The sequence below is a fragment of the Sus scrofa genome, chromosome 5 (genome assembly GCF_054392235.1).
Source record: "Sus scrofa isolate SSC_HxYL_T2T_F1_AM1 chromosome 5, Sscrofa_HxYL_maternal_Yorkshire_Landrace_v2.0, whole genome shotgun sequence".
NCBI lineage: Eukaryota > Metazoa > Chordata > Mammalia > Artiodactyla > Suidae > Sus > Sus scrofa.
Window position 1 is genome coordinate 36,975,227 of NC_139387.1, and position 17,917 is coordinate 36,993,143.

At 37.2% G+C, this 17,917-nt stretch overlaps 1 protein-coding gene across 4 annotated transcripts in view; it reads left to right on the plus strand.

Moving 5' to 3' along the window:
- Window positions 1-16,828, plus strand: part of NUP107 (nucleoporin 107) — a 52,782-nt gene extending 35,954 nt beyond the window's left edge. Inside the window, exons 17-28 of one of the 4 annotated variants that reach the window (XM_084956318.1) lie at window positions 80-128; window positions 3,932-4,001; window positions 4,327-4,445; window positions 5,169-5,207; window positions 5,457-5,607; window positions 5,952-6,064; window positions 6,989-7,091; window positions 7,543-7,703; window positions 8,917-9,042; window positions 9,440-9,553; window positions 13,642-13,809; window positions 14,886-16,828. In XM_084956318.1, coding sequence (XP_084812444.1) covers window positions 80-128; window positions 3,932-4,001; window positions 4,327-4,445; window positions 5,169-5,207; window positions 5,457-5,607; window positions 5,952-6,064; window positions 6,989-7,091; window positions 7,543-7,703; window positions 8,917-9,042; window positions 9,440-9,553; window positions 13,642-13,809; window positions 14,886-14,918 — 1,246 coding nt within the window. In that variant the 3' untranslated portion in view covers window positions 14,919-16,828. Of the gene's footprint in view, window positions 1-79; window positions 833-1,449; window positions 2,687-3,931; window positions 4,002-4,326; window positions 4,446-5,168; window positions 5,208-5,456; window positions 5,608-5,951; window positions 6,065-6,988; window positions 7,092-7,542; window positions 7,704-8,916; window positions 9,043-9,439; window positions 9,554-13,641; window positions 13,810-14,411; window positions 14,762-14,885 lie in introns of those variants that run through there. The other 3 variants (XM_021091969.2, XR_014803569.1, XR_014803570.1) reach the window with 3 other exon arrangements.
- The last annotated feature ends 1,089 nt before the right edge of the window (window positions 16,829-17,917 follow it).

Genomic DNA, 17,917 nt, shown 5'->3' on the forward strand with positions numbered 1-17,917 from the left:
TATGCTCTGTGAAGTTTTATTTTGTAGCCCTTGTTCATATTATTGTTATTGATCACTTCCCTTGTTCTTCCTTTCGAAGCTGGACCTTAGAAAAGGTTTTTGAAGAACTTCAAGCTACTGATAAAAAGGTAAATATTAATATTTTATGATAAATGGAATAGGAAACCAAGTGTTGCATTGTCATGCACTGTGGCTGAAAGATGCACAAGTATGTGAAATCTTGTTATATTCTCTTTTCCTCACCTTTTATCCAAATGGAGTATATTCTTTAAAAGGAAGAAACGTAATAATATATTAAATGATACATCATTTCTGTTTCTTTGGTTTAGGATTGGTTTCATCTAAATATGTGGTGTGGGTATAAGCTAATTTATCCCTTTCGTGTGTGTGTGTATGTGTTTATGTGAATACATGACATTATGCATTTGTCCAAATTTATATGTATTACTCTGATATACATATACATACACACATATAAAACAACTCAATAATAAATAGACATATATATGTCTCAATATGTGTTCGAGCCTTGATGGAGCCAGGCGGCCATGTATTCCTCACCCCAGCCAACTCCCTAGGTCTTGGCAAAAGAATCTATTCTTTTTCTTTTGAAAAATATATAAAGGAAAATTAACAAGGCTTTCTTTTCCTAGATGTCAAAATTTAGACTTTAAAAATCACCAGAGTAATCCAGTCACTTGGGCTAGACCATGATGGGAAATAATGTAAGAAAAGGAATGTAGGAGTTCCTATTGTGGCTTAGCAGTAATGAACCCTGCTAGTATCCATGAGGATGCAGGTTTGATCCTTGGCCTCACTCAGTGGGTTAAGCGTACAGCATTGCTGTGGCTGTGGTGTAGGCCAGCAGCTCCAATTCGACACCTAGTCCGGGAACTTCCATATGCCTCATATTCGGCCCTAAAAAGCACAAGAAAGGAAGGAAGGAAGCGTGGAAGGGAGGAGGGGAATGTATATGTATGTATGACTGGGTCACTTTGCTGCATAGCAGAAATTGGCACAACGCTGAAAATCAACTATACTTTAATACAAAATTAAAAATTAAAAAAATAATCTAAAGATACATAAGTAAGATCTTTAGAAGTTCCTCCCAACCGCCTGTGATTATTCACATTCACTGAGATGATAAAACATTGCCTTCCATGTCCTTCTCCATACTCTCACCACTACATGTAAATAATGTAGATAGTCCATATAGGATTTTTGGTTTTTGTTGTTTTTTACATCCTTCTACCTACACTACCTTTACAGTTTTTTTCCCCATTTAATGATTGTCTCTCTAAGTTAGTGGATATAGTTTTAACTTAACCTAACTTATTTATTTATTTATTTATTTTTGGTCTTTTTGCTATTTCTTGGGCCGCTCCTGTGGCATATGGAGGTTCCCAGGCTAGGGGTTGAATCGGAGCTGTAGCCACCGGCCTACACCAGAGCCACAGCAACGCGGGATCCGAGCCGCATCTGCAACCTACACCACAGCTCACGGCAACGCCGGATCGTTAACCCACTGAGCAAGGGCAGGGACCGAACCCGCAACCTCATGGTTCCTAGTCGGATTCGTTAACCACTGCGCCACGACGGGAACTCCCTAACTTATTTTTTTAAGTAGGTATATAATGGTCTGTAGAATGATGTATCCTTTTTTAAAAACCATTCCCTTTTTGGTGATATTTAGATTTTTCCAGCACCACAGTGAACATTCTTGTTTATTTACTCTGGTTTATGCTTATCTACCAGTCCTATCTCTCTAGGATATGTTTCCTGAAAGCAGGGTTTCTGGGTTAAAGGTTATATGTCATTAAGTTAATTCCCTAGTTGTAGCAATTAATTCATATTCCCATAAGTAACTTATTAATGTGGCCATCTCCTTGCATTCTCACCAGTTCCACATCTCACACTTTTTTTACTTTTTGCCAGTTCATCAGAGTAGGTGGGAGATACGAGCTCACTGTTTCCATATCTCCCTGTCTATTCATAAGGTTGAACAAATTTTTCTATGTTTATTGACCATTTATGAATTACCTATTCAGATCTGTCAACTGTTTTTCTGTTGGATTTTATCTTTTCCTTATTGTATGAGAGCTCTTTGTATAGTAAGGAAATTAAGGGAGTTCTCTGATGGCCTAGTGGGTTGAGGCTCCTGCGTTTTCACCACTGTGGCTCTGGTTGCTGCTGTGCAGCGTAGGTTCAATCCCTGGCCCAGGAATTCCCACATACTGCCTGTGTGGCAAAAAAGAAAAAAAAATACAAAAAAACAAGAGAACCTGAAATAAACTTTGCAACTCTCATTTAAAAAAAAAAAAAAGGAATGAATATTTTCTCTGTCAAGTTTTTTTTTTAACCATTTTTGTTATTTTGGAGATTCCAGTGAATGAAAATAAAACATGAAAGTCAAGGAATAGATACAAATATTAGAGGTGGGGTACATTTACATATGATTAAAATATAAATCTGGAAATTTAAGACTCAATAATTTACTATAATTAATAAGGGAATTTTTTAAGTATCTAAATTCAAGACAAAGTTCCCCAAAAGTTATAACTATTTGTTACAGCTAGTTAGAAAAGGATTTAGCTCCCTAAAAAAGTCCCATTTAAATTACTGACCCAAGCTATAAGTTACCTAGGAATAAAATCAACCAAAGGTTTGAGGACCTCCAGAAAGAAAACTAGTATCTTATTGAAAGATGCAAATAAATAGATGTCACATGTTGCTGTATGAGAGGATTTGATACAAATATCAGTCATTCCAAAATTAACATAGAAATCTAATACTTTGGGATATTATTTCTGAATAGAAAATTCCCAAGTGAAGAATAAGTGAGAATGGCAAGAAAATTTGGAAAAGAACACTAGCTATGGGATACTTGGCTTAATAATAAAACAATATAGGGAGTTCCTTTGTGGCTCAGTAGGTTAAGGATCTGGCATTGTCATTGCTGTGGCACAGGTTTGAACCCTGGCCTAGGAACTTCTGCATGCTGTGTGCATGACCAAAACAACAACAGCAACAACCAAAAAAAAAAAAAAGTAAATAAAAAAATATTAACATACAACAAAACAGTATGGAATTGGTATGGGAACAGATAGAATCACTGAAATGTAGATGTCCATATCCCAAATATATATGAGAACTTAATAGATGACAGAGATGATCTTTCAGAGGAAGAGGGATAGTTTATTTACATGCACAGTATGGGCATAATTGACTTTCCATCTGGAAGAAAACAAAGCTAGATCTGTACCTCATGCCATGTATTAAAATCAATTCCAGGTGGAGCAGATATATGAATGTAAAAAAGAAATGCTGAAAGAAAATTTAGACAAGTAAAAATTAAAATACATTTGACAAAAAATAAATGAACTATTTGCTTAAAAAAAAAAAAATCCAACAGCAGGTTACTTATAAATGCTTTTTCTACCCTGTGTCTAATCAGTACTGCGAAAGGTTTTGTTACTCTTTGTACCATTTGCAAAAGCGAAAACCCAATGAATGTATTCAAGAACTGCTGTTTATGTTGAAGGAAATCTTACAGTTTATTTTGCTGAAGTTACAGAGGCCCTTCTTTTCTGGTCACCATAGACTGCCAAGAAAAACAGTAGTAAAATATAAAAAATAAGATTTTCATAACATTCACAGAGATTAATTGTTTTATCATAGTTATTTGCTTCCAAAGATAATATTCAGCCTTGAATATATATTCCAAGGGCAATATCCTTCTCATATTTTATTTTACTTTAGTCTCCTAAGACCCTTCATTTTCAGCTTATTTTTTATGTATATATAGTGTGTGTATATATATATACATATATTTATATATTCCTTCAAAAGTTGAGACAGTTTTAGCTTACCAGTGAGTACATGCTACAGAATATCCACAATAGATTTACAGAAAATGTAAAAATTTTTTCAGAGAGTTCTGGAAGAGAATCAAGAACATTATCATATAGTTCAAAAATTCCTTATCCTTGGAGACATTGATGGTAAGATATATTTTATTTTGCTTTGTTTGAGTTCTTTGTTTTCTTATAATAATTTTGTAGAAAGTTATCAGAACGGTGCACATAACTACTACGTATTTTATTTTACACTTTATAAATATCAGCCTATTTGAATATAACTCTTTACTTAGTTGTTAGAAAATAAAATTTGAATTTAATCCAATATCTGTTTTATATGATGGTTATTAACAATGAGATAGTGATTTAGTAGTACTGTGGGAATACAATAAATGCCTTTGGGTAGTGTTTATATTTCTAATTTTGATTTTTATCCCTATTGTTGAATCTTTGCTTTGGTGGCTTGTAGGTTTGATGGATGAATTTAGCAAATGGCTTTCCAAGAGCAGAAACAATCTACCTGGACACCTTCTCCGCTTCATGACTCACCTCATTTTGTTTTTCCGCACTCTGGGACTGCAGACCAAAGTAAATAAAAATGAGCCGCATGCCTTTCCTGCAAGGCTGATGCTATATACTTGTCATCAGGAAAACATACTGCTTTTTTGTTGTTTTCAAGAAATGGTGATAAGGGTGCATATAGTCTCATATGGTCACTCACTGATCACTCACTGTGGTGACCCATTAGGGTTCTGATCTGTGGCAGCAGAATGCTGATGGGTTGGTTTTTGGTGAAGTTGTAATTCGAATCCTCATCAATAGTGAGCCCTAAATCAACCTCCTAAACTGACTGAACCAGACTAAATTCTCTATGAGATTTTAAACCTTTGTTTTGTTTTTTTCTTTTTCTTCTGTCCTAAATGATTGGTAACATTTTGCTCAGAGTACATGTAGAAGGCAGAACAATACATCGGTTGAAGGCCTGGATTTTGGAGTAAGGAGCCTAGGTTCACATTCTTGCTCAGCAGCTTCTAGCTGTGTAATTCTGGGTAAATGAAACCTCCACAAGTCTTAGTTTCTTCCTCTGAAAAATGCAAATAATAGTGACTACCGACAAAGGGTCTGGTAAGGTTAAATCAGGCTTTTAACTTTGAATGTAAACCTCGCTAAGTACTTTACTTGACATATAGTTATTGCTCAATGGTAAATATTAAAAATCATTATAGCAGAATTTTTATTAGATGTATTTGTTGGTATATGTAAGCAATTGTGTTTATAATGGAATTATATCTTTCTTTTTTTCCTATGAAGGAAGAAGTTTCCATTGAGGTTTTAAAGACATACATACAGGTAAACTTCAGAATGATAATATTTTAATATCCAGTGGCAGGAAAGTCATCAGAATCCATAAGAGATCTTTTAATTATCATAAGTACTTTCTTTTGAAATTTAAAATTAATTGTGTTTAGCAGCACAAATCTGTGTCTGTATGACTCTCTAAAATACATATGAAATTTTGAAATGAACTTTTTAAAAAGCACTGCTGATCCTAGAACTTGTTTTATTTTTGACACACTTTGATCTCTTTCTGCTTTTTAGCTTTTAATAAATGAGAAGCATACAGATCTCATAGCATTTTATACCTGTCATTTGCCTCAAGACCTAGCTGTTGCCCAGTATGCACTATTTTTGGAAGGTGTTACAGAATTTGAACAGCGCCACCATTGCCTGGAGCTGGCTAAAGAAGCAGGTAAAAATGGTTGAGAACCTCATCTGTTGGGCTTTATAGACAAATTATCATTTGGCTCTAGTGACATTTATCATTCTAGTTTTAAATCTTATTTCTCTTAAGAGAAAAAAAAAGGAATGAGTTTTTCAATAAAATTCTGTTTTAGCAATGAAATAACTTCTACTGTCACTGAAGTATAACATGTCTTTTAATTTTGGAATTTCATAATGCCAGAATGTCTTTCGTTTTACATGTGACATTTTTAAAGAATTGTTATCCCAAATTTACCAAATCATTGTAACCATTTAGAGAATAATGTGTGAACAATTAATTCTTGATTTTTGTCTCCTCAAAAAATTCTTTAGATTTGGATATTGCAACTATAACAAAAACTGTAGTTGAGAATACTCGAAAGAAAGATAATGGTGAATTCAGTCATCATGACCTGGCCCCAGCCCTAGATACTGGCACTACAGAGGTAATACGCGGGGAAGGGAGTGTGTGGTGTTTTGTTTTTTTTTTGTTTGTTTTTTTTTGTCTTTTTGCCATTTTCTTGGGCCATTCCTGCGGCATATGGAGGTTCCCAGGCTAGGGGTCGAATCGGAGCTGTAGCCACCAGCCTGCACCAGAGCCACAGCAACAGGGGATCTGAGCCACGTCTGCAACCTACACCACAGCTCACGGCAACGCCGGATCCTTAACCCACTGAGCGAGTTCCAGGGATCGAACCCGCAACCTCATGGTTCCTAATCAGATTCGTTAACCACTGAGCCATGACGGGAACTCTGGGGGTATGTGTTCTATATCCTGCAATAATCCCTCATGTTATTCCTTTGTCAACTTCTACCCTTAAAATGCTCTGGCTTCTTTCTTTTTTGAAGAATTTTGCTGTGTCAGCCAAGTTGTAAAAATTGGCAGCAAGCTTAAGAGCATATGTAAGGAATTGCTTAGTAGTAGTAGTATGTTAAAGGAAGTTTCTTTAATAGAAAATAGCTGAGCATTAGATTTTTGCTCATCAGACTTTTCTAGATACTTGAATGCATCCCTAACTTTTATGTAGCTTACTTTATTCCTATTTTCAGAAAATAATAGAAAGTTTTATTTCAGAAAGAAAAAAAATTTAGAGTAGCACCTAAAGAAATCACATGGTTAAGTTGGTGGTGCATTGAATATATAATTACAGATTCACAGTCCAATAAGTTTTTTCTGTAATTTGATAGGCTGCTATTAAATGTAAAAATAAAAATAAATGTGAAAATAAGAAAAGCTATATTCTTCATAATTTTATGTAACTTGAGGGAAAATATTCACTAGAAGTGAGCATATAAGTTATTTCTACTAATTTGCAAGATACCTTAGAAAAAACAAAGTTGACATTTCTTTTTTCCAATTAAATGAATAGGAGGACCGTTTAAAAATTGATGTAATTGACTGGTTGGTATTTGACCCAGCACAGAGAGCGGAAGCACTAAAACAAGGCAATGCGATAATGAGGAAATTCTTAGGTATGCTGTATTTGTGTATATATATTTTTTTTTTTTTCAAGTTTTTGTTTTGTTCTTGAACTTTGTTTTCTGTTTTAGGGTAAAGTACAAAACAGCCACTCATATATTAAACTTGGTACTATGAAACAAAACATATTTAATAGTGAATTTTCATGTCCTATTCAGTTTTGCCTCTAAAACCTCAAGGCTTTGAAAATGGAATTAATTTTTTTTTAAGATACAGAATAGTATGTAAAAGTAACTACAATTAATGAATCTTTTTGTGATGGTTGCATCGAAATAAGGAAAAAGCCCAGCCATTCAGTAGAAAGATCACTCAGATCTTTAACCGAGGTACCTCGGGACCTGGAGTGGTTACAGGTCACTGTGAAAGTTGCAAACCAATGATTTGACTCCGTTAGAAACCATTTAACAGAAATCCATATATATTGGCGAATCGTCTTTTTCATAGCATCAAAAAAACACGAAGCTGCAAAAGAAGTATTCGTGAAAATTCCTCAGGATTCAATAGCAGAAATCTATAATCAATGGGAGGAACAAGGAATGGAGAGCCCACTTCCTGCTGAAGATGATAACGCCATCCGAGAACATTTGTGCATTAGAGCTTACTTGGTGAGATTGTAAAGAAAAACTGCACAGTGCCTTTACCTTGACTGTTCTTATTCATTCTCAGACTCTGAACTGTTTTTCCAGAAGTGGCGATTTTTTTTTGTTTTTTAAGGCTGCACCTGCAGTATATGGAAGTTCCTGGGCTAGGGGTTGAATTGGAGCTGTAGCTTTGGCCTACACCACAGTCACAGCAATGCCAGATCCAAGCACCACTTCGGCGACCTACACAACAACTCACAGCAGCACCATATCCTTAACCCACTGAACGAGGCCAGGGATCGAACTCGCATCCTCATGGATACTAGTTGGGTTCATTACCGATGAGCCACAGGGGGAGCTCCCAGAAGTGGCAATTAACTCATTTTCTTATCTCCCACTGTGGGATTGACTCATCCACAAGGACTTTGAAATCATGACCTGGTCTTCATTTATAGGAGTCCCTAATCAGTGCTAACCAACCAAGACATCTCACATGGTAGATAGTGTGTGTGATGTCTGAAGTAGATGTTTTCTTTTTACTTTTTTTTTTTTTTTTTTTTTTTGTCTTTAGGGCCACACTCACGGCATATGGAGGTTCCCAGGCCAGGCAGGGGTCAAATTGGAGCTATAGACGCTGACCTATGCCACAGCCACAGCCACATCAGATCCGAGCCATCTGCAACCTATACCACAGCTCAAGGCAACACGGGATCCTTAACCCACTGAGCGAGGCCAGGGATCAGACCTGCTTCCTCATGAATACTAATCAGATTCGTTTCGTCTGAGCCATGACGGGAACTCCTGGATGTTTTCTTAAGATTCTTTGGATGCTTATCTCAACTTTAACAGTTCTGCTTTTGGCAATAACAGAAAAGTAAAATATTCTATATTATGACTACGTAACATACTATGAGTTTGAATAACAACATACTCATTCAAAATTCATTCAACAAACAATGAGGTGATCATATTGACTAGGGTCTAGGACTAAGTCTGGATGGCTTTCTGTCCTTGCCCTCTAGAAGTTAACAGGCTCCTCAAGAAGACAGCAAGTAAACATGTGGACATCACAAACAAAACAATTATTCACCATGGTTTTTTGCATAAAAAAAGAAATATTAAACGATTTTATTTCTTGGTGCTGCAAAATTATTTCTAGGACCTGTTTTTTAAAAGCTTTGTTTTAAACATATGTGAAAAGTTTTCTTTTTTTGTATTTTTCTATTTTGCATTTTAGGAAGCCCATGAAACCTTTAATGAGTGGTTTAAGCATATGAATTCAGCTCCACAAAAACCTACTTTGATACCTCAAGCAACTTTTACTGAGAAAGTGGCTCATGAACACAAAGAAAAGAAATACGAAGTAAGTTGAATGGAGATGAGACATGTCTATTGCATCTCAAAAATACATGTTATGTATTTAAAGAGATCAGTTCTTTAGTAGTTATATTCCTATTGTAATCGATGATCTTCCTTTTTTACTGTTCTACTTTGAAAAAAAGCCATCTGTTTACTTACTTTTCTGTCGATAATTAACCAAACATGAAACATACCTTCAGGTGACACAAGTGTTCATTTACATGATTAACGTTTTGAGTGTTTTATTTAACTGCAGTCTGTTGGTGTTTATTTTTGTATTTAGCTTACTGAATGTCAACTCTTTAGAATGATGTTCCATATGTATGTATTCCTGTGTGTACAAATGTATTATTTGTATTGGCTTTAGTCCATCATATGTCTGCCTTATGTTTGTTCTGCAGATGGATTACGGAATTTGGAAAGGGCACTTGGATGCCCTCACTGCTGATGTGAAGGAGAAAATGTACAATGTCTTGTTGTTTGTTGATGGAGGGTGGATGGTAGATGTTAGAGAGGTAAGTTGTGTGCATTGTTTATAGCTAAAAGCGAGGGCAGTCTTTTTTTTTTTTTTTTTTTTTTTAAATTCTTTGGGAGCATCTATAGATCTTGTAACCTTTGTGCTTATAACATCTCATAATTTAACACTAACCTGAAATGCTAGTTAGGGAATATACGAATGTTTGACTCTTAGGTACAGTATTCTCCTTATTTAATATGTTCATTCAGGATAGTAAAATCTAATTTTTTTAAATTCTGGGCCTAAAAATTACTTATGCATGTATTAAGCTCAATTTACAGATATGAAAGTAAGGCTAGTAGTATGAATAGGACATAGGTAAAGCAGTGGCTCTCACCTCTGAGCTGTCCATTTATTTATTTATTTATTTTTAGGGCCACACCTTTAGCATGTGGAAGTTTCCAGGCTACGGTCAAATTGGAGCTGCAGCTGCCGGTCTACACCACAGCCACAGCAACGCCAGATCTGAGCCGCAGCTTGTAGCAACACTGGATCTTTTACTCTCTGGGTGAGGCTGGGAATTGAATCTGCATCCTCATGGATACCAGTCGGGTTCTTAATCTGCTGAGCCACAACGGGTAAGGAAAAGGCATCGAGGCCCACTTCTGGGACCTGACAAAAACAGTAACTCAGCTTTACCTCTGCAGATCGGATGATCTGTCCAAGGATTGTAAATGCTGGATTCTTGGGTACTAGGTATATTATTTTGAACAGAAAATTATAGGAGTGTTTTTGGTATGTTTCCTGAATCCTAATATAGTTATTACTTTTAAGTCTCCACGTTGTTTTTTTTTTTAGGGCTGCACCTGCGGCATATAGAGGTTTCCAGCCTAGGGGTCTAGTCAGAGCTGCATTTGCCAGCCTCCGTCATCGCCATAGCAACCCAGGATCTGCGCTGCATCTGTGACTTATACTGCAGCTTGCAGCAGTACCGGATCCTTAACCCACTGAGCAAGGCCATGAATCAAACCTTCATCCTCATGGTTACTAATCAGATTCTTAACCCACTGAGCCACAGTGGGAACTCTGAAAGTCTCTACTTCTTATATTAAAACGCATAGTAGAACTCTGCTGACCTCATAAATAGTTTTGAACCTTTAGCATTTTCCTCAGGCTAAATGTTTCTGATGCTGGTGCTCTTTTAATTTAGGTATTTAAGGTTTGAAAAGACTTGGTGCCTTATTTATACATAAATCTTTGTTATTCTAAGAATTTATTTATTTTATTTTATTTTTTGTCTTTTTGCCTTTTCTAGGGCCGCTCCTGTGGCATATGGAGGTTCCCAGGCTAGGGGTCAAATTGAACCTGTAGCTGTTGGCCTACGCCAGAGCCACAGCAACTCGGGATCCCAGCCACATCTGCAGCCTACACCACTTCTCATGGCAACACCGGATCCTTAACCCACTGAGCGAGGCCAGGGATTGAACCCGCAACCTCATGGTTCCTGGTTGGATTCATTAACCACTGAGCCACCATGGGAACTCCTAAGAATTAATCTTAGCTAGTGAAAGTCATATAGCACACTCCGGAGTATTATTAAAATGGAATTGGATTGGAAGGCAATAAATCATTCCCCTTTTTTTTATCAAACATTTAAAAATCAATATCCAGGCGTTCCCTGGTGGTGCAGCAGTTTAAGGATCCAGCATTGTCACTGCTGTGGCACACGTTTGATCCCTGGACCAAGAACTTTGCATACCAAGAGTTTGGCCTCCCCAAAAAGAATAAAAATCAATTTTCAGTCTCAGTTACTTCTTTAGATCTAATCCAGAGAAGAAGTGATTTCTTGAGCAGTCAGATGATAAATAAACATATTCAACAAAGCAGGAAATTATTCAGAGTTCCTGATAGCACTTATATCTCTTGTATAAGAATTATGAAATGGTAACCTTTCTCTTACATAGATAGATTCCATGCCAAGTGCAAATGCCCTGAAGAATGGGGCGTGGATTAGACTTCAGCCTTGCCCCCTCCCCCCCGCTTGCCTGCCAGCACTCTTGTGCAAGGCACAGCTGTTCAGCAAAGCCTAGGCCTTATATATTGACCCTTATAGCTGCACTTCATTTTTTACATAACTGCAGGATGGTCCCATTAGTGTTGGAAGCCGGTGGCACACAGGGCTGGCAGGGGGAACAGACCAGGCAGGTGATCTTTGCCTACTCAACGCCACCTCTCCCTCCACCACATTCTAGTTGGATCCTCACCTGTCTTTCCCTTGCTTCCACTCTTCTTTATACAGTCCGTTCCTCATGTAGATTGCTCTCCTACTCAGTACCTTCTGGTGGCTTCTCATTACACTTTGACTAAAACCCAAATTTCTTTCCTTGACCTGCAGTATCACACATATACTGGACCTTGTCTTAACCCACAGTGTCGCAGCGGGAACCCCTACATGGATCTTTCTAAAAATTGGACACTAGAGTGCAGAAAAAAGAAGAGACCTTTTATGCCCACTACATTATCTTACAACAAAATTGAAAACTACAATAATTCATTAAAATAACAAAAAAGTACCAAGCCACAATAAAATTTCTCCCTTCCTTCCTTTCTTCCTTCCTCCCTCCCTCCCTTCCTTTCTTTCTTTTCCTTTTTAGGGCCATACCTGTGGCATGTGAAAGTTCCCAGGCTAGGGATCGAATTGGAGCTGCAGATGCCAGCCTATGCCACAGCAACGCCAGATCCGAGTGCACGTGACCTGCGCTGCAGCTTGTGGCAATGCTGGATCCTTAACGCACTGAGCAGAGCCAGGGATCGAACCTGCATTCTCATGGATACTAGTCAGATTTGTTACTGCTGAGCCACATTGGGAATTCCTTAAAATTTCTGAAATAACCTTAAAAATTGTAAGGAAATACATAGAACTCATAGTGTAAAATAAAACAGAAAACAGAATAAGCTAAAATATATGTTTCTTTGAAAAGCTTAGCAAGATATCCGATAATTTTTTTTAAATTTCCTTATGACAGCAATATATATATATAATTAAAATTTTCCTTATGACAACTATATATATATATATATATATATATATATAATTTATTTATTTATTTTTGCTTTTTAAGGCTGCACCGTGGCATATGGAAGTTCCCAGGCTAGGTAGGGGTCAAATCCGAGCTACAGCTGCTAGCCTATGCCACAGCCACAGCAATGAGGGATCTGAGCTGTGTCTGTGACCTACACCATGTGGCAATGCCTGATCCTTAACCCACTGAGCTAGTTCGAGTATAGAACCTGTTCTTTTTTCTGCACTCATAGTGTCCGCTTTTTAGAAAGATCCATGTAAGAGTTCCCACTGTGACACAGTGGGTTAAGAATCCAGTGTTGCTGCAGCTGTGGCTTGGATTCGGTCCCTGTCCCAGGAACTTCCATATGCCACAGGTATAGCCGGAAAAAGAAAATTAAAAAAAAAAAAAAAGGGAAAAAAGATCCATGTATACTTAGAAATGCTCATTATTTTCTCTGCAGTAAGTTTTTCTTCATATATCTGTTAGTTCTCTTTCATTGTTTTATTCAAATCTTTAGGGTCTTCCAGTTTTTCTGTTTTTAAGAAATTATACAAAGCCATCTTAAATTCATTCTCTGTTTAAAAAACAAAGCATTTGAATGAAGTTGTCCTCCCTGCACACCTCTCCCCTCGTCCTGACCTTCTGCCCAGCAGGAGTCACACTGTTGGTCTGGAATGTCCTCTCAGCCCTCCCCATAGGTGTCTGTGTTTCCTTCTGTATACATCCAGTGCAGTGGTGATTATTTCCTGTTTGATTTTTGCCTCCTTTCTAACTTTTTTCCCTTTTATGCATGTTTTTATTCAAGAGGTAGTGAATACAGATTCAGAAGCATTTTGTTTTCATTAACAGACTTGGCTCCTCTGAAGTATGTTTTGTTCATCCTAATGGTTTTTTGCCAAAGAATTGTATCTATCAGATACCACGATTGAAACCCTGCCTTGTTCTATTTTTGATGGGCATGGTAAGCTTTACAGAGACTCTAGGTTCTTTTACCAGTTGCATGTTGGTCTGATTCATTGACTTTTTGGTAAAGGTATTAGGCTTAAAGTTGTTAAAATGACTGCTTGATATCTGTCTGCAGGATGCTGAGGAAGACCATGAAAGAACACATCAAATGGTTTTACTGAGACAGCTTTGTCTGCCAATGTTGTGTTTTCTGCTCCACACCATATTGCATAGTACTGGTCAGTATCAGGAATGCCTGCAGTTAGCAGATATGGTGTCCTCTGAGCGCCACAAGCTGTATCTGGTAAGTTCTAGAAGTGTTTCCACCTTTAAATTTTAGTGATTTGATAACTCTATAGTAATACTTAATTTTGTGAGATGAGTTTAGATATTTTAGCTGTTTTTAGATTTAATGGTCCAGTTTTGATGTATGTGCTTTTATAACCAAAATGTGTATACATTTCTAAACAGTTAGAAATATCTACACTGGCTCAGAGAGTTGTCTTTGAAGTTCCTGGGCTATGCTCATATACCAGCCTCTGGCTATATCAGTCTTTTTTTTTTTTTTTCTTGACTTTTTAGGGCCGCACCTGTGGCATATGGAGGTTCCCAGGCTAGGGGTCAGCCATAGAAACACAGGATCCCAGCTGTGTCTGCGACCTACACCACAGCTCAAGGCAACACTGGATCCTTAACCCACTGAGGGAGGCCAGGGATTGAACCTGTGACCTCATGGTTACTGGTCGGGTTCATTAACCTCTGAGCCACGATGGGAACTCCACGGCTACATCAGTCTTAAAGAGGAATTTCTTTTTGCTTGAAGCTAATCTGGTTGATTAGGTGACTATAAATTCACACTCCTTTTTGTTCTCATTTTTAATTCTTTTCTCTCTGTTTAAAAATCAGGTATTTTCTAAGGAAGAACTAAGGAAATTGCTTCAGAAGTTAAGAGAATCCTCTCTAATGCTCCTAGACCAGGGACTTGATCCTCTAGGATATGAAATTCAATCATAATTCATCCACTCTTTGTAATCGCAACAATTTCCATGATAAATGGAGTTTTTTTGTAAAATATACGTATTTGTAATTACTGGTTTTTTTCTTTTGCATTATCATGGGGAAGATATTTGTGACATTTGAATTTTGTACTTTTAATAATATTATGTTGACACTTTAAAATTTTAATGTATTATATCATTATTTCCCTGTGTTTATTAATAAAATTACATAAAAATTAAAATTTCTGTTCTTACAAATTCCAGGATTGTCCCTCTATTATGTAATAAGAAATTAAATTTCCTATTATCCTACTTTTCCCTTGTGATCATAAGTACTCTGATATATTGAAATTGTTACTTATTTTTTCCTTTGCCTCTCCAGTGCCATATGGAAATTCCTGGGCCATGCATCTAACCCCTGCCACAGTGGTGACCCAGGCCCCTACAGTGACACCACCAGATCCTTAACCTACTCCCACCCTCCTCCCCCTTGGCAACAAGTCTGTTCTCCATGTCTATGCATCTGTTTCTGTTTTGTAAATAGGTTCATTTGTGCCATATTTTAGATTCCACATATAAGTGATTGCATATATTTGTCTTTCTCTTCCTGACTTCTCTCACTTAGTATAAGAATCTCTAGTTGCATCCATGTTGTTGCAGATGATATTATTTCATTTTTATGACTGAGTAGTATTCTGTTGTGTGTATATACCACATCTTCTTATTTACAGTAGTGCTGCTATGAACATACGGGTGCATGTATCTTTTTGAATATTTTGGTCCAGATATATATTCAGGAGTGGAACTTCTGGATCAAATGGTAGTTCTATATTTAGTTCTCTGAGGAACCTCCATACTATTTCCCATAGTGCTTTTACCAATTTATATTCCCACCAACAGCGTAGGAGGGTTCCCTTTTCTTGACACTTTCTCCAGCATTTGTGATTTGTAGACTTACCGACAGTCACTCTGACCAGTGTGAGGTGGTACTCATTTTAGTTTTGATTTGCATTGCTCTAATAATTAGTGATGTTGAGCATCGTTTCATGTGTTTTTTTGCCATCTGTATGTCTTCTTTAGAGAGTTGTTTATTTAGGTCTCATGCCCATTTCTTGATTGGGTTGTTTTTTTGTTGTTGAATTGTATGAGTTGTTTCTCTATGGAGATTAAGCCCATGTCAGTTGCATTGTTGGCAACTATTTTCTCCCATTCTGTAGGTTGTCTTTTTGTTTTTTTCTTATGTTCTCCTGCCCCACCCCACCCCCTCACTGTGCAGAAGCATGTATGTTCGCTCAGGTCCCATTCGTTTATTTTTGTTTTTATTTCTGTTGCCTTGGGAGATGGACCAAGAGAACATTTGTATGATTTATGTGAGAGAATGTTTTGCTTATGTTCTCTCTTACAATTTTTATGGTGTCTTGTCTTATGTTTAAGTATTTAAGCCATTTTCAGTTTATTTTTGTACATGATGTGAGAGTGTGTTGATTTACATGCAACTGTCCAGTCTTCCCAGCACCACTTGCCAGAGACTCTCTTTTCCCCAGTTTATGTGTTTGCCTCCTTTGTCAAAGATTGATTGACTGTAGGTGTCTGCGTTTATTTCTGGGCTCTCTATTCTGTTCCATTGATCTGTATGTCTGTCTTTGTACCAGTACCACACCATCTTGATTACTTTGTAATATCGTCTGAAGTCTGGGAGAGTTTTGCATCCTGCTTTTTTTTTTTCAGGATTGCTTTGACAATTCTGTGTCTTTTATGGTTCCGTATAAATTTTTGGATTATTTGTTCTGTATATGTGAAAAATGTCATGAGTAATTTGATAGGGATCACATTAAATCTGTAGATTGCTTGGGGTAATATGGCCATTTTAACAATGTTAATTTTTCCAATCCCGGTGTGGGATATCTTTCCGTATCTTTGAGTCCTCTTTTATTTCCTTGATTAATGTTTTATAGACCTCAGTATATATAAGTCTTTCACCTCCTTGGTCAAGTGTATTCCTAGGTGTTTAATTTCTTGGGGTGCAATTTTAAAAGTTATTGTTTTTATATTCCTTTTTAATATTTCATTGTTAGTATACATTAATGCAGCCAATCCCTGAATGTTAATCTTGTATCCTGCTACTTTGCTGAATTTGTTTATCATTTCGAGTAGTTTTTCCGTGGAGTCCTTAGGGTTTTTTATATATAGTTTCATGTCATCTGCATAGAGTGGCAATTTTACCTTTTCTCTTCCAATTTGGATACCTTTTATTTCTTTTGTTTGTCTGATTGCTGTGGCTAGGACTTCCAATACTGTGTTGAATAAAAGTGGTGAGAGTGGGCATCCTTGTGTATGATCTTTTTTTATGTGTTGTTAAATACAGTTGGCTAAAATTTTGTTGAGAACTTTTGCATCTATGTTCATCAAAGATAGGAGTTCCCGTCGTGGCGCAGTGGTTAACAAATCCGACTAGGAACCATGAGGTTGCGGGTTTGATCCCTGCCCTTGCTCAGTGGGTTAAGGATCCGGCGTTGCCGTGAGCTGTGGTGTAGGTTGCAGACGCGGCTCGGATCCCGCGTTGCTGTGGCTCTGGAGTAGGCCAGCAGCTGTAGCTCCGATTCGACCCCTAGCCTGGGAACCTCCATATGCCTCGGGAGCAGCCCAAGAAATAGCAAAAAAAGACAAAACAAAAAACAAAAAAACAAAGATATTGGCCTAATATTTTTTTCTTTTTTTTTTTTTTAATTGGTGCTGTTATTCTTTCTGTCTTTTTGCTATTTCTTGGGCCGCTCCCGTGGCATATGGAGGTTCCCAGGCTAGGGGTCCAATTGAAGCTGTAGCCGCCAGCCTACACCAGAGCCACAGCAACGCAGGATCCGAGCCGCGTCTGCGACCTACACCACAGCTTACGGCAACGCCGGATCCTTAACCCACTGAGCAAGGGCAGGGATCAAACCTGCAACCTCATAGTTCCTAGTCAGATTCGTTAACCACTGCGCCACGACGGAAACTCCTAATATTTTCTTTTTTGGTAGTTAGTATCTTTGTCTGGTTTTGGTATTTGGGTGATAGTGATGTCATAGAATATCTTTGTGAGTGTTCCTTTTTCAGTCTTTTGGAAAATTTTAAGAAGGATGGATATAAGTTCTTTGTATGTTTGGTAGAATTTACCTGTGAAGCCATCTGACCCTGGACTTTTGTTTGTAGGGAGTGCTTTTATTATGTATTCTGTTTCATTTCTAGTGATCACTCTATTCAAATTATCTATTTCTTCTTGATTCACTTTTGGTGGGCTGCAATGTTTCTAGAAAGTTATCCATTTCGTCTAGGTTGTCAGATTTGTTGGCATATAATTGTTCATAGTATTCTCTAATGTTTTTTTGTATTTTTGTTGTATCCATTGAGATTACTCCTTTTCATTTCTTATTTTAT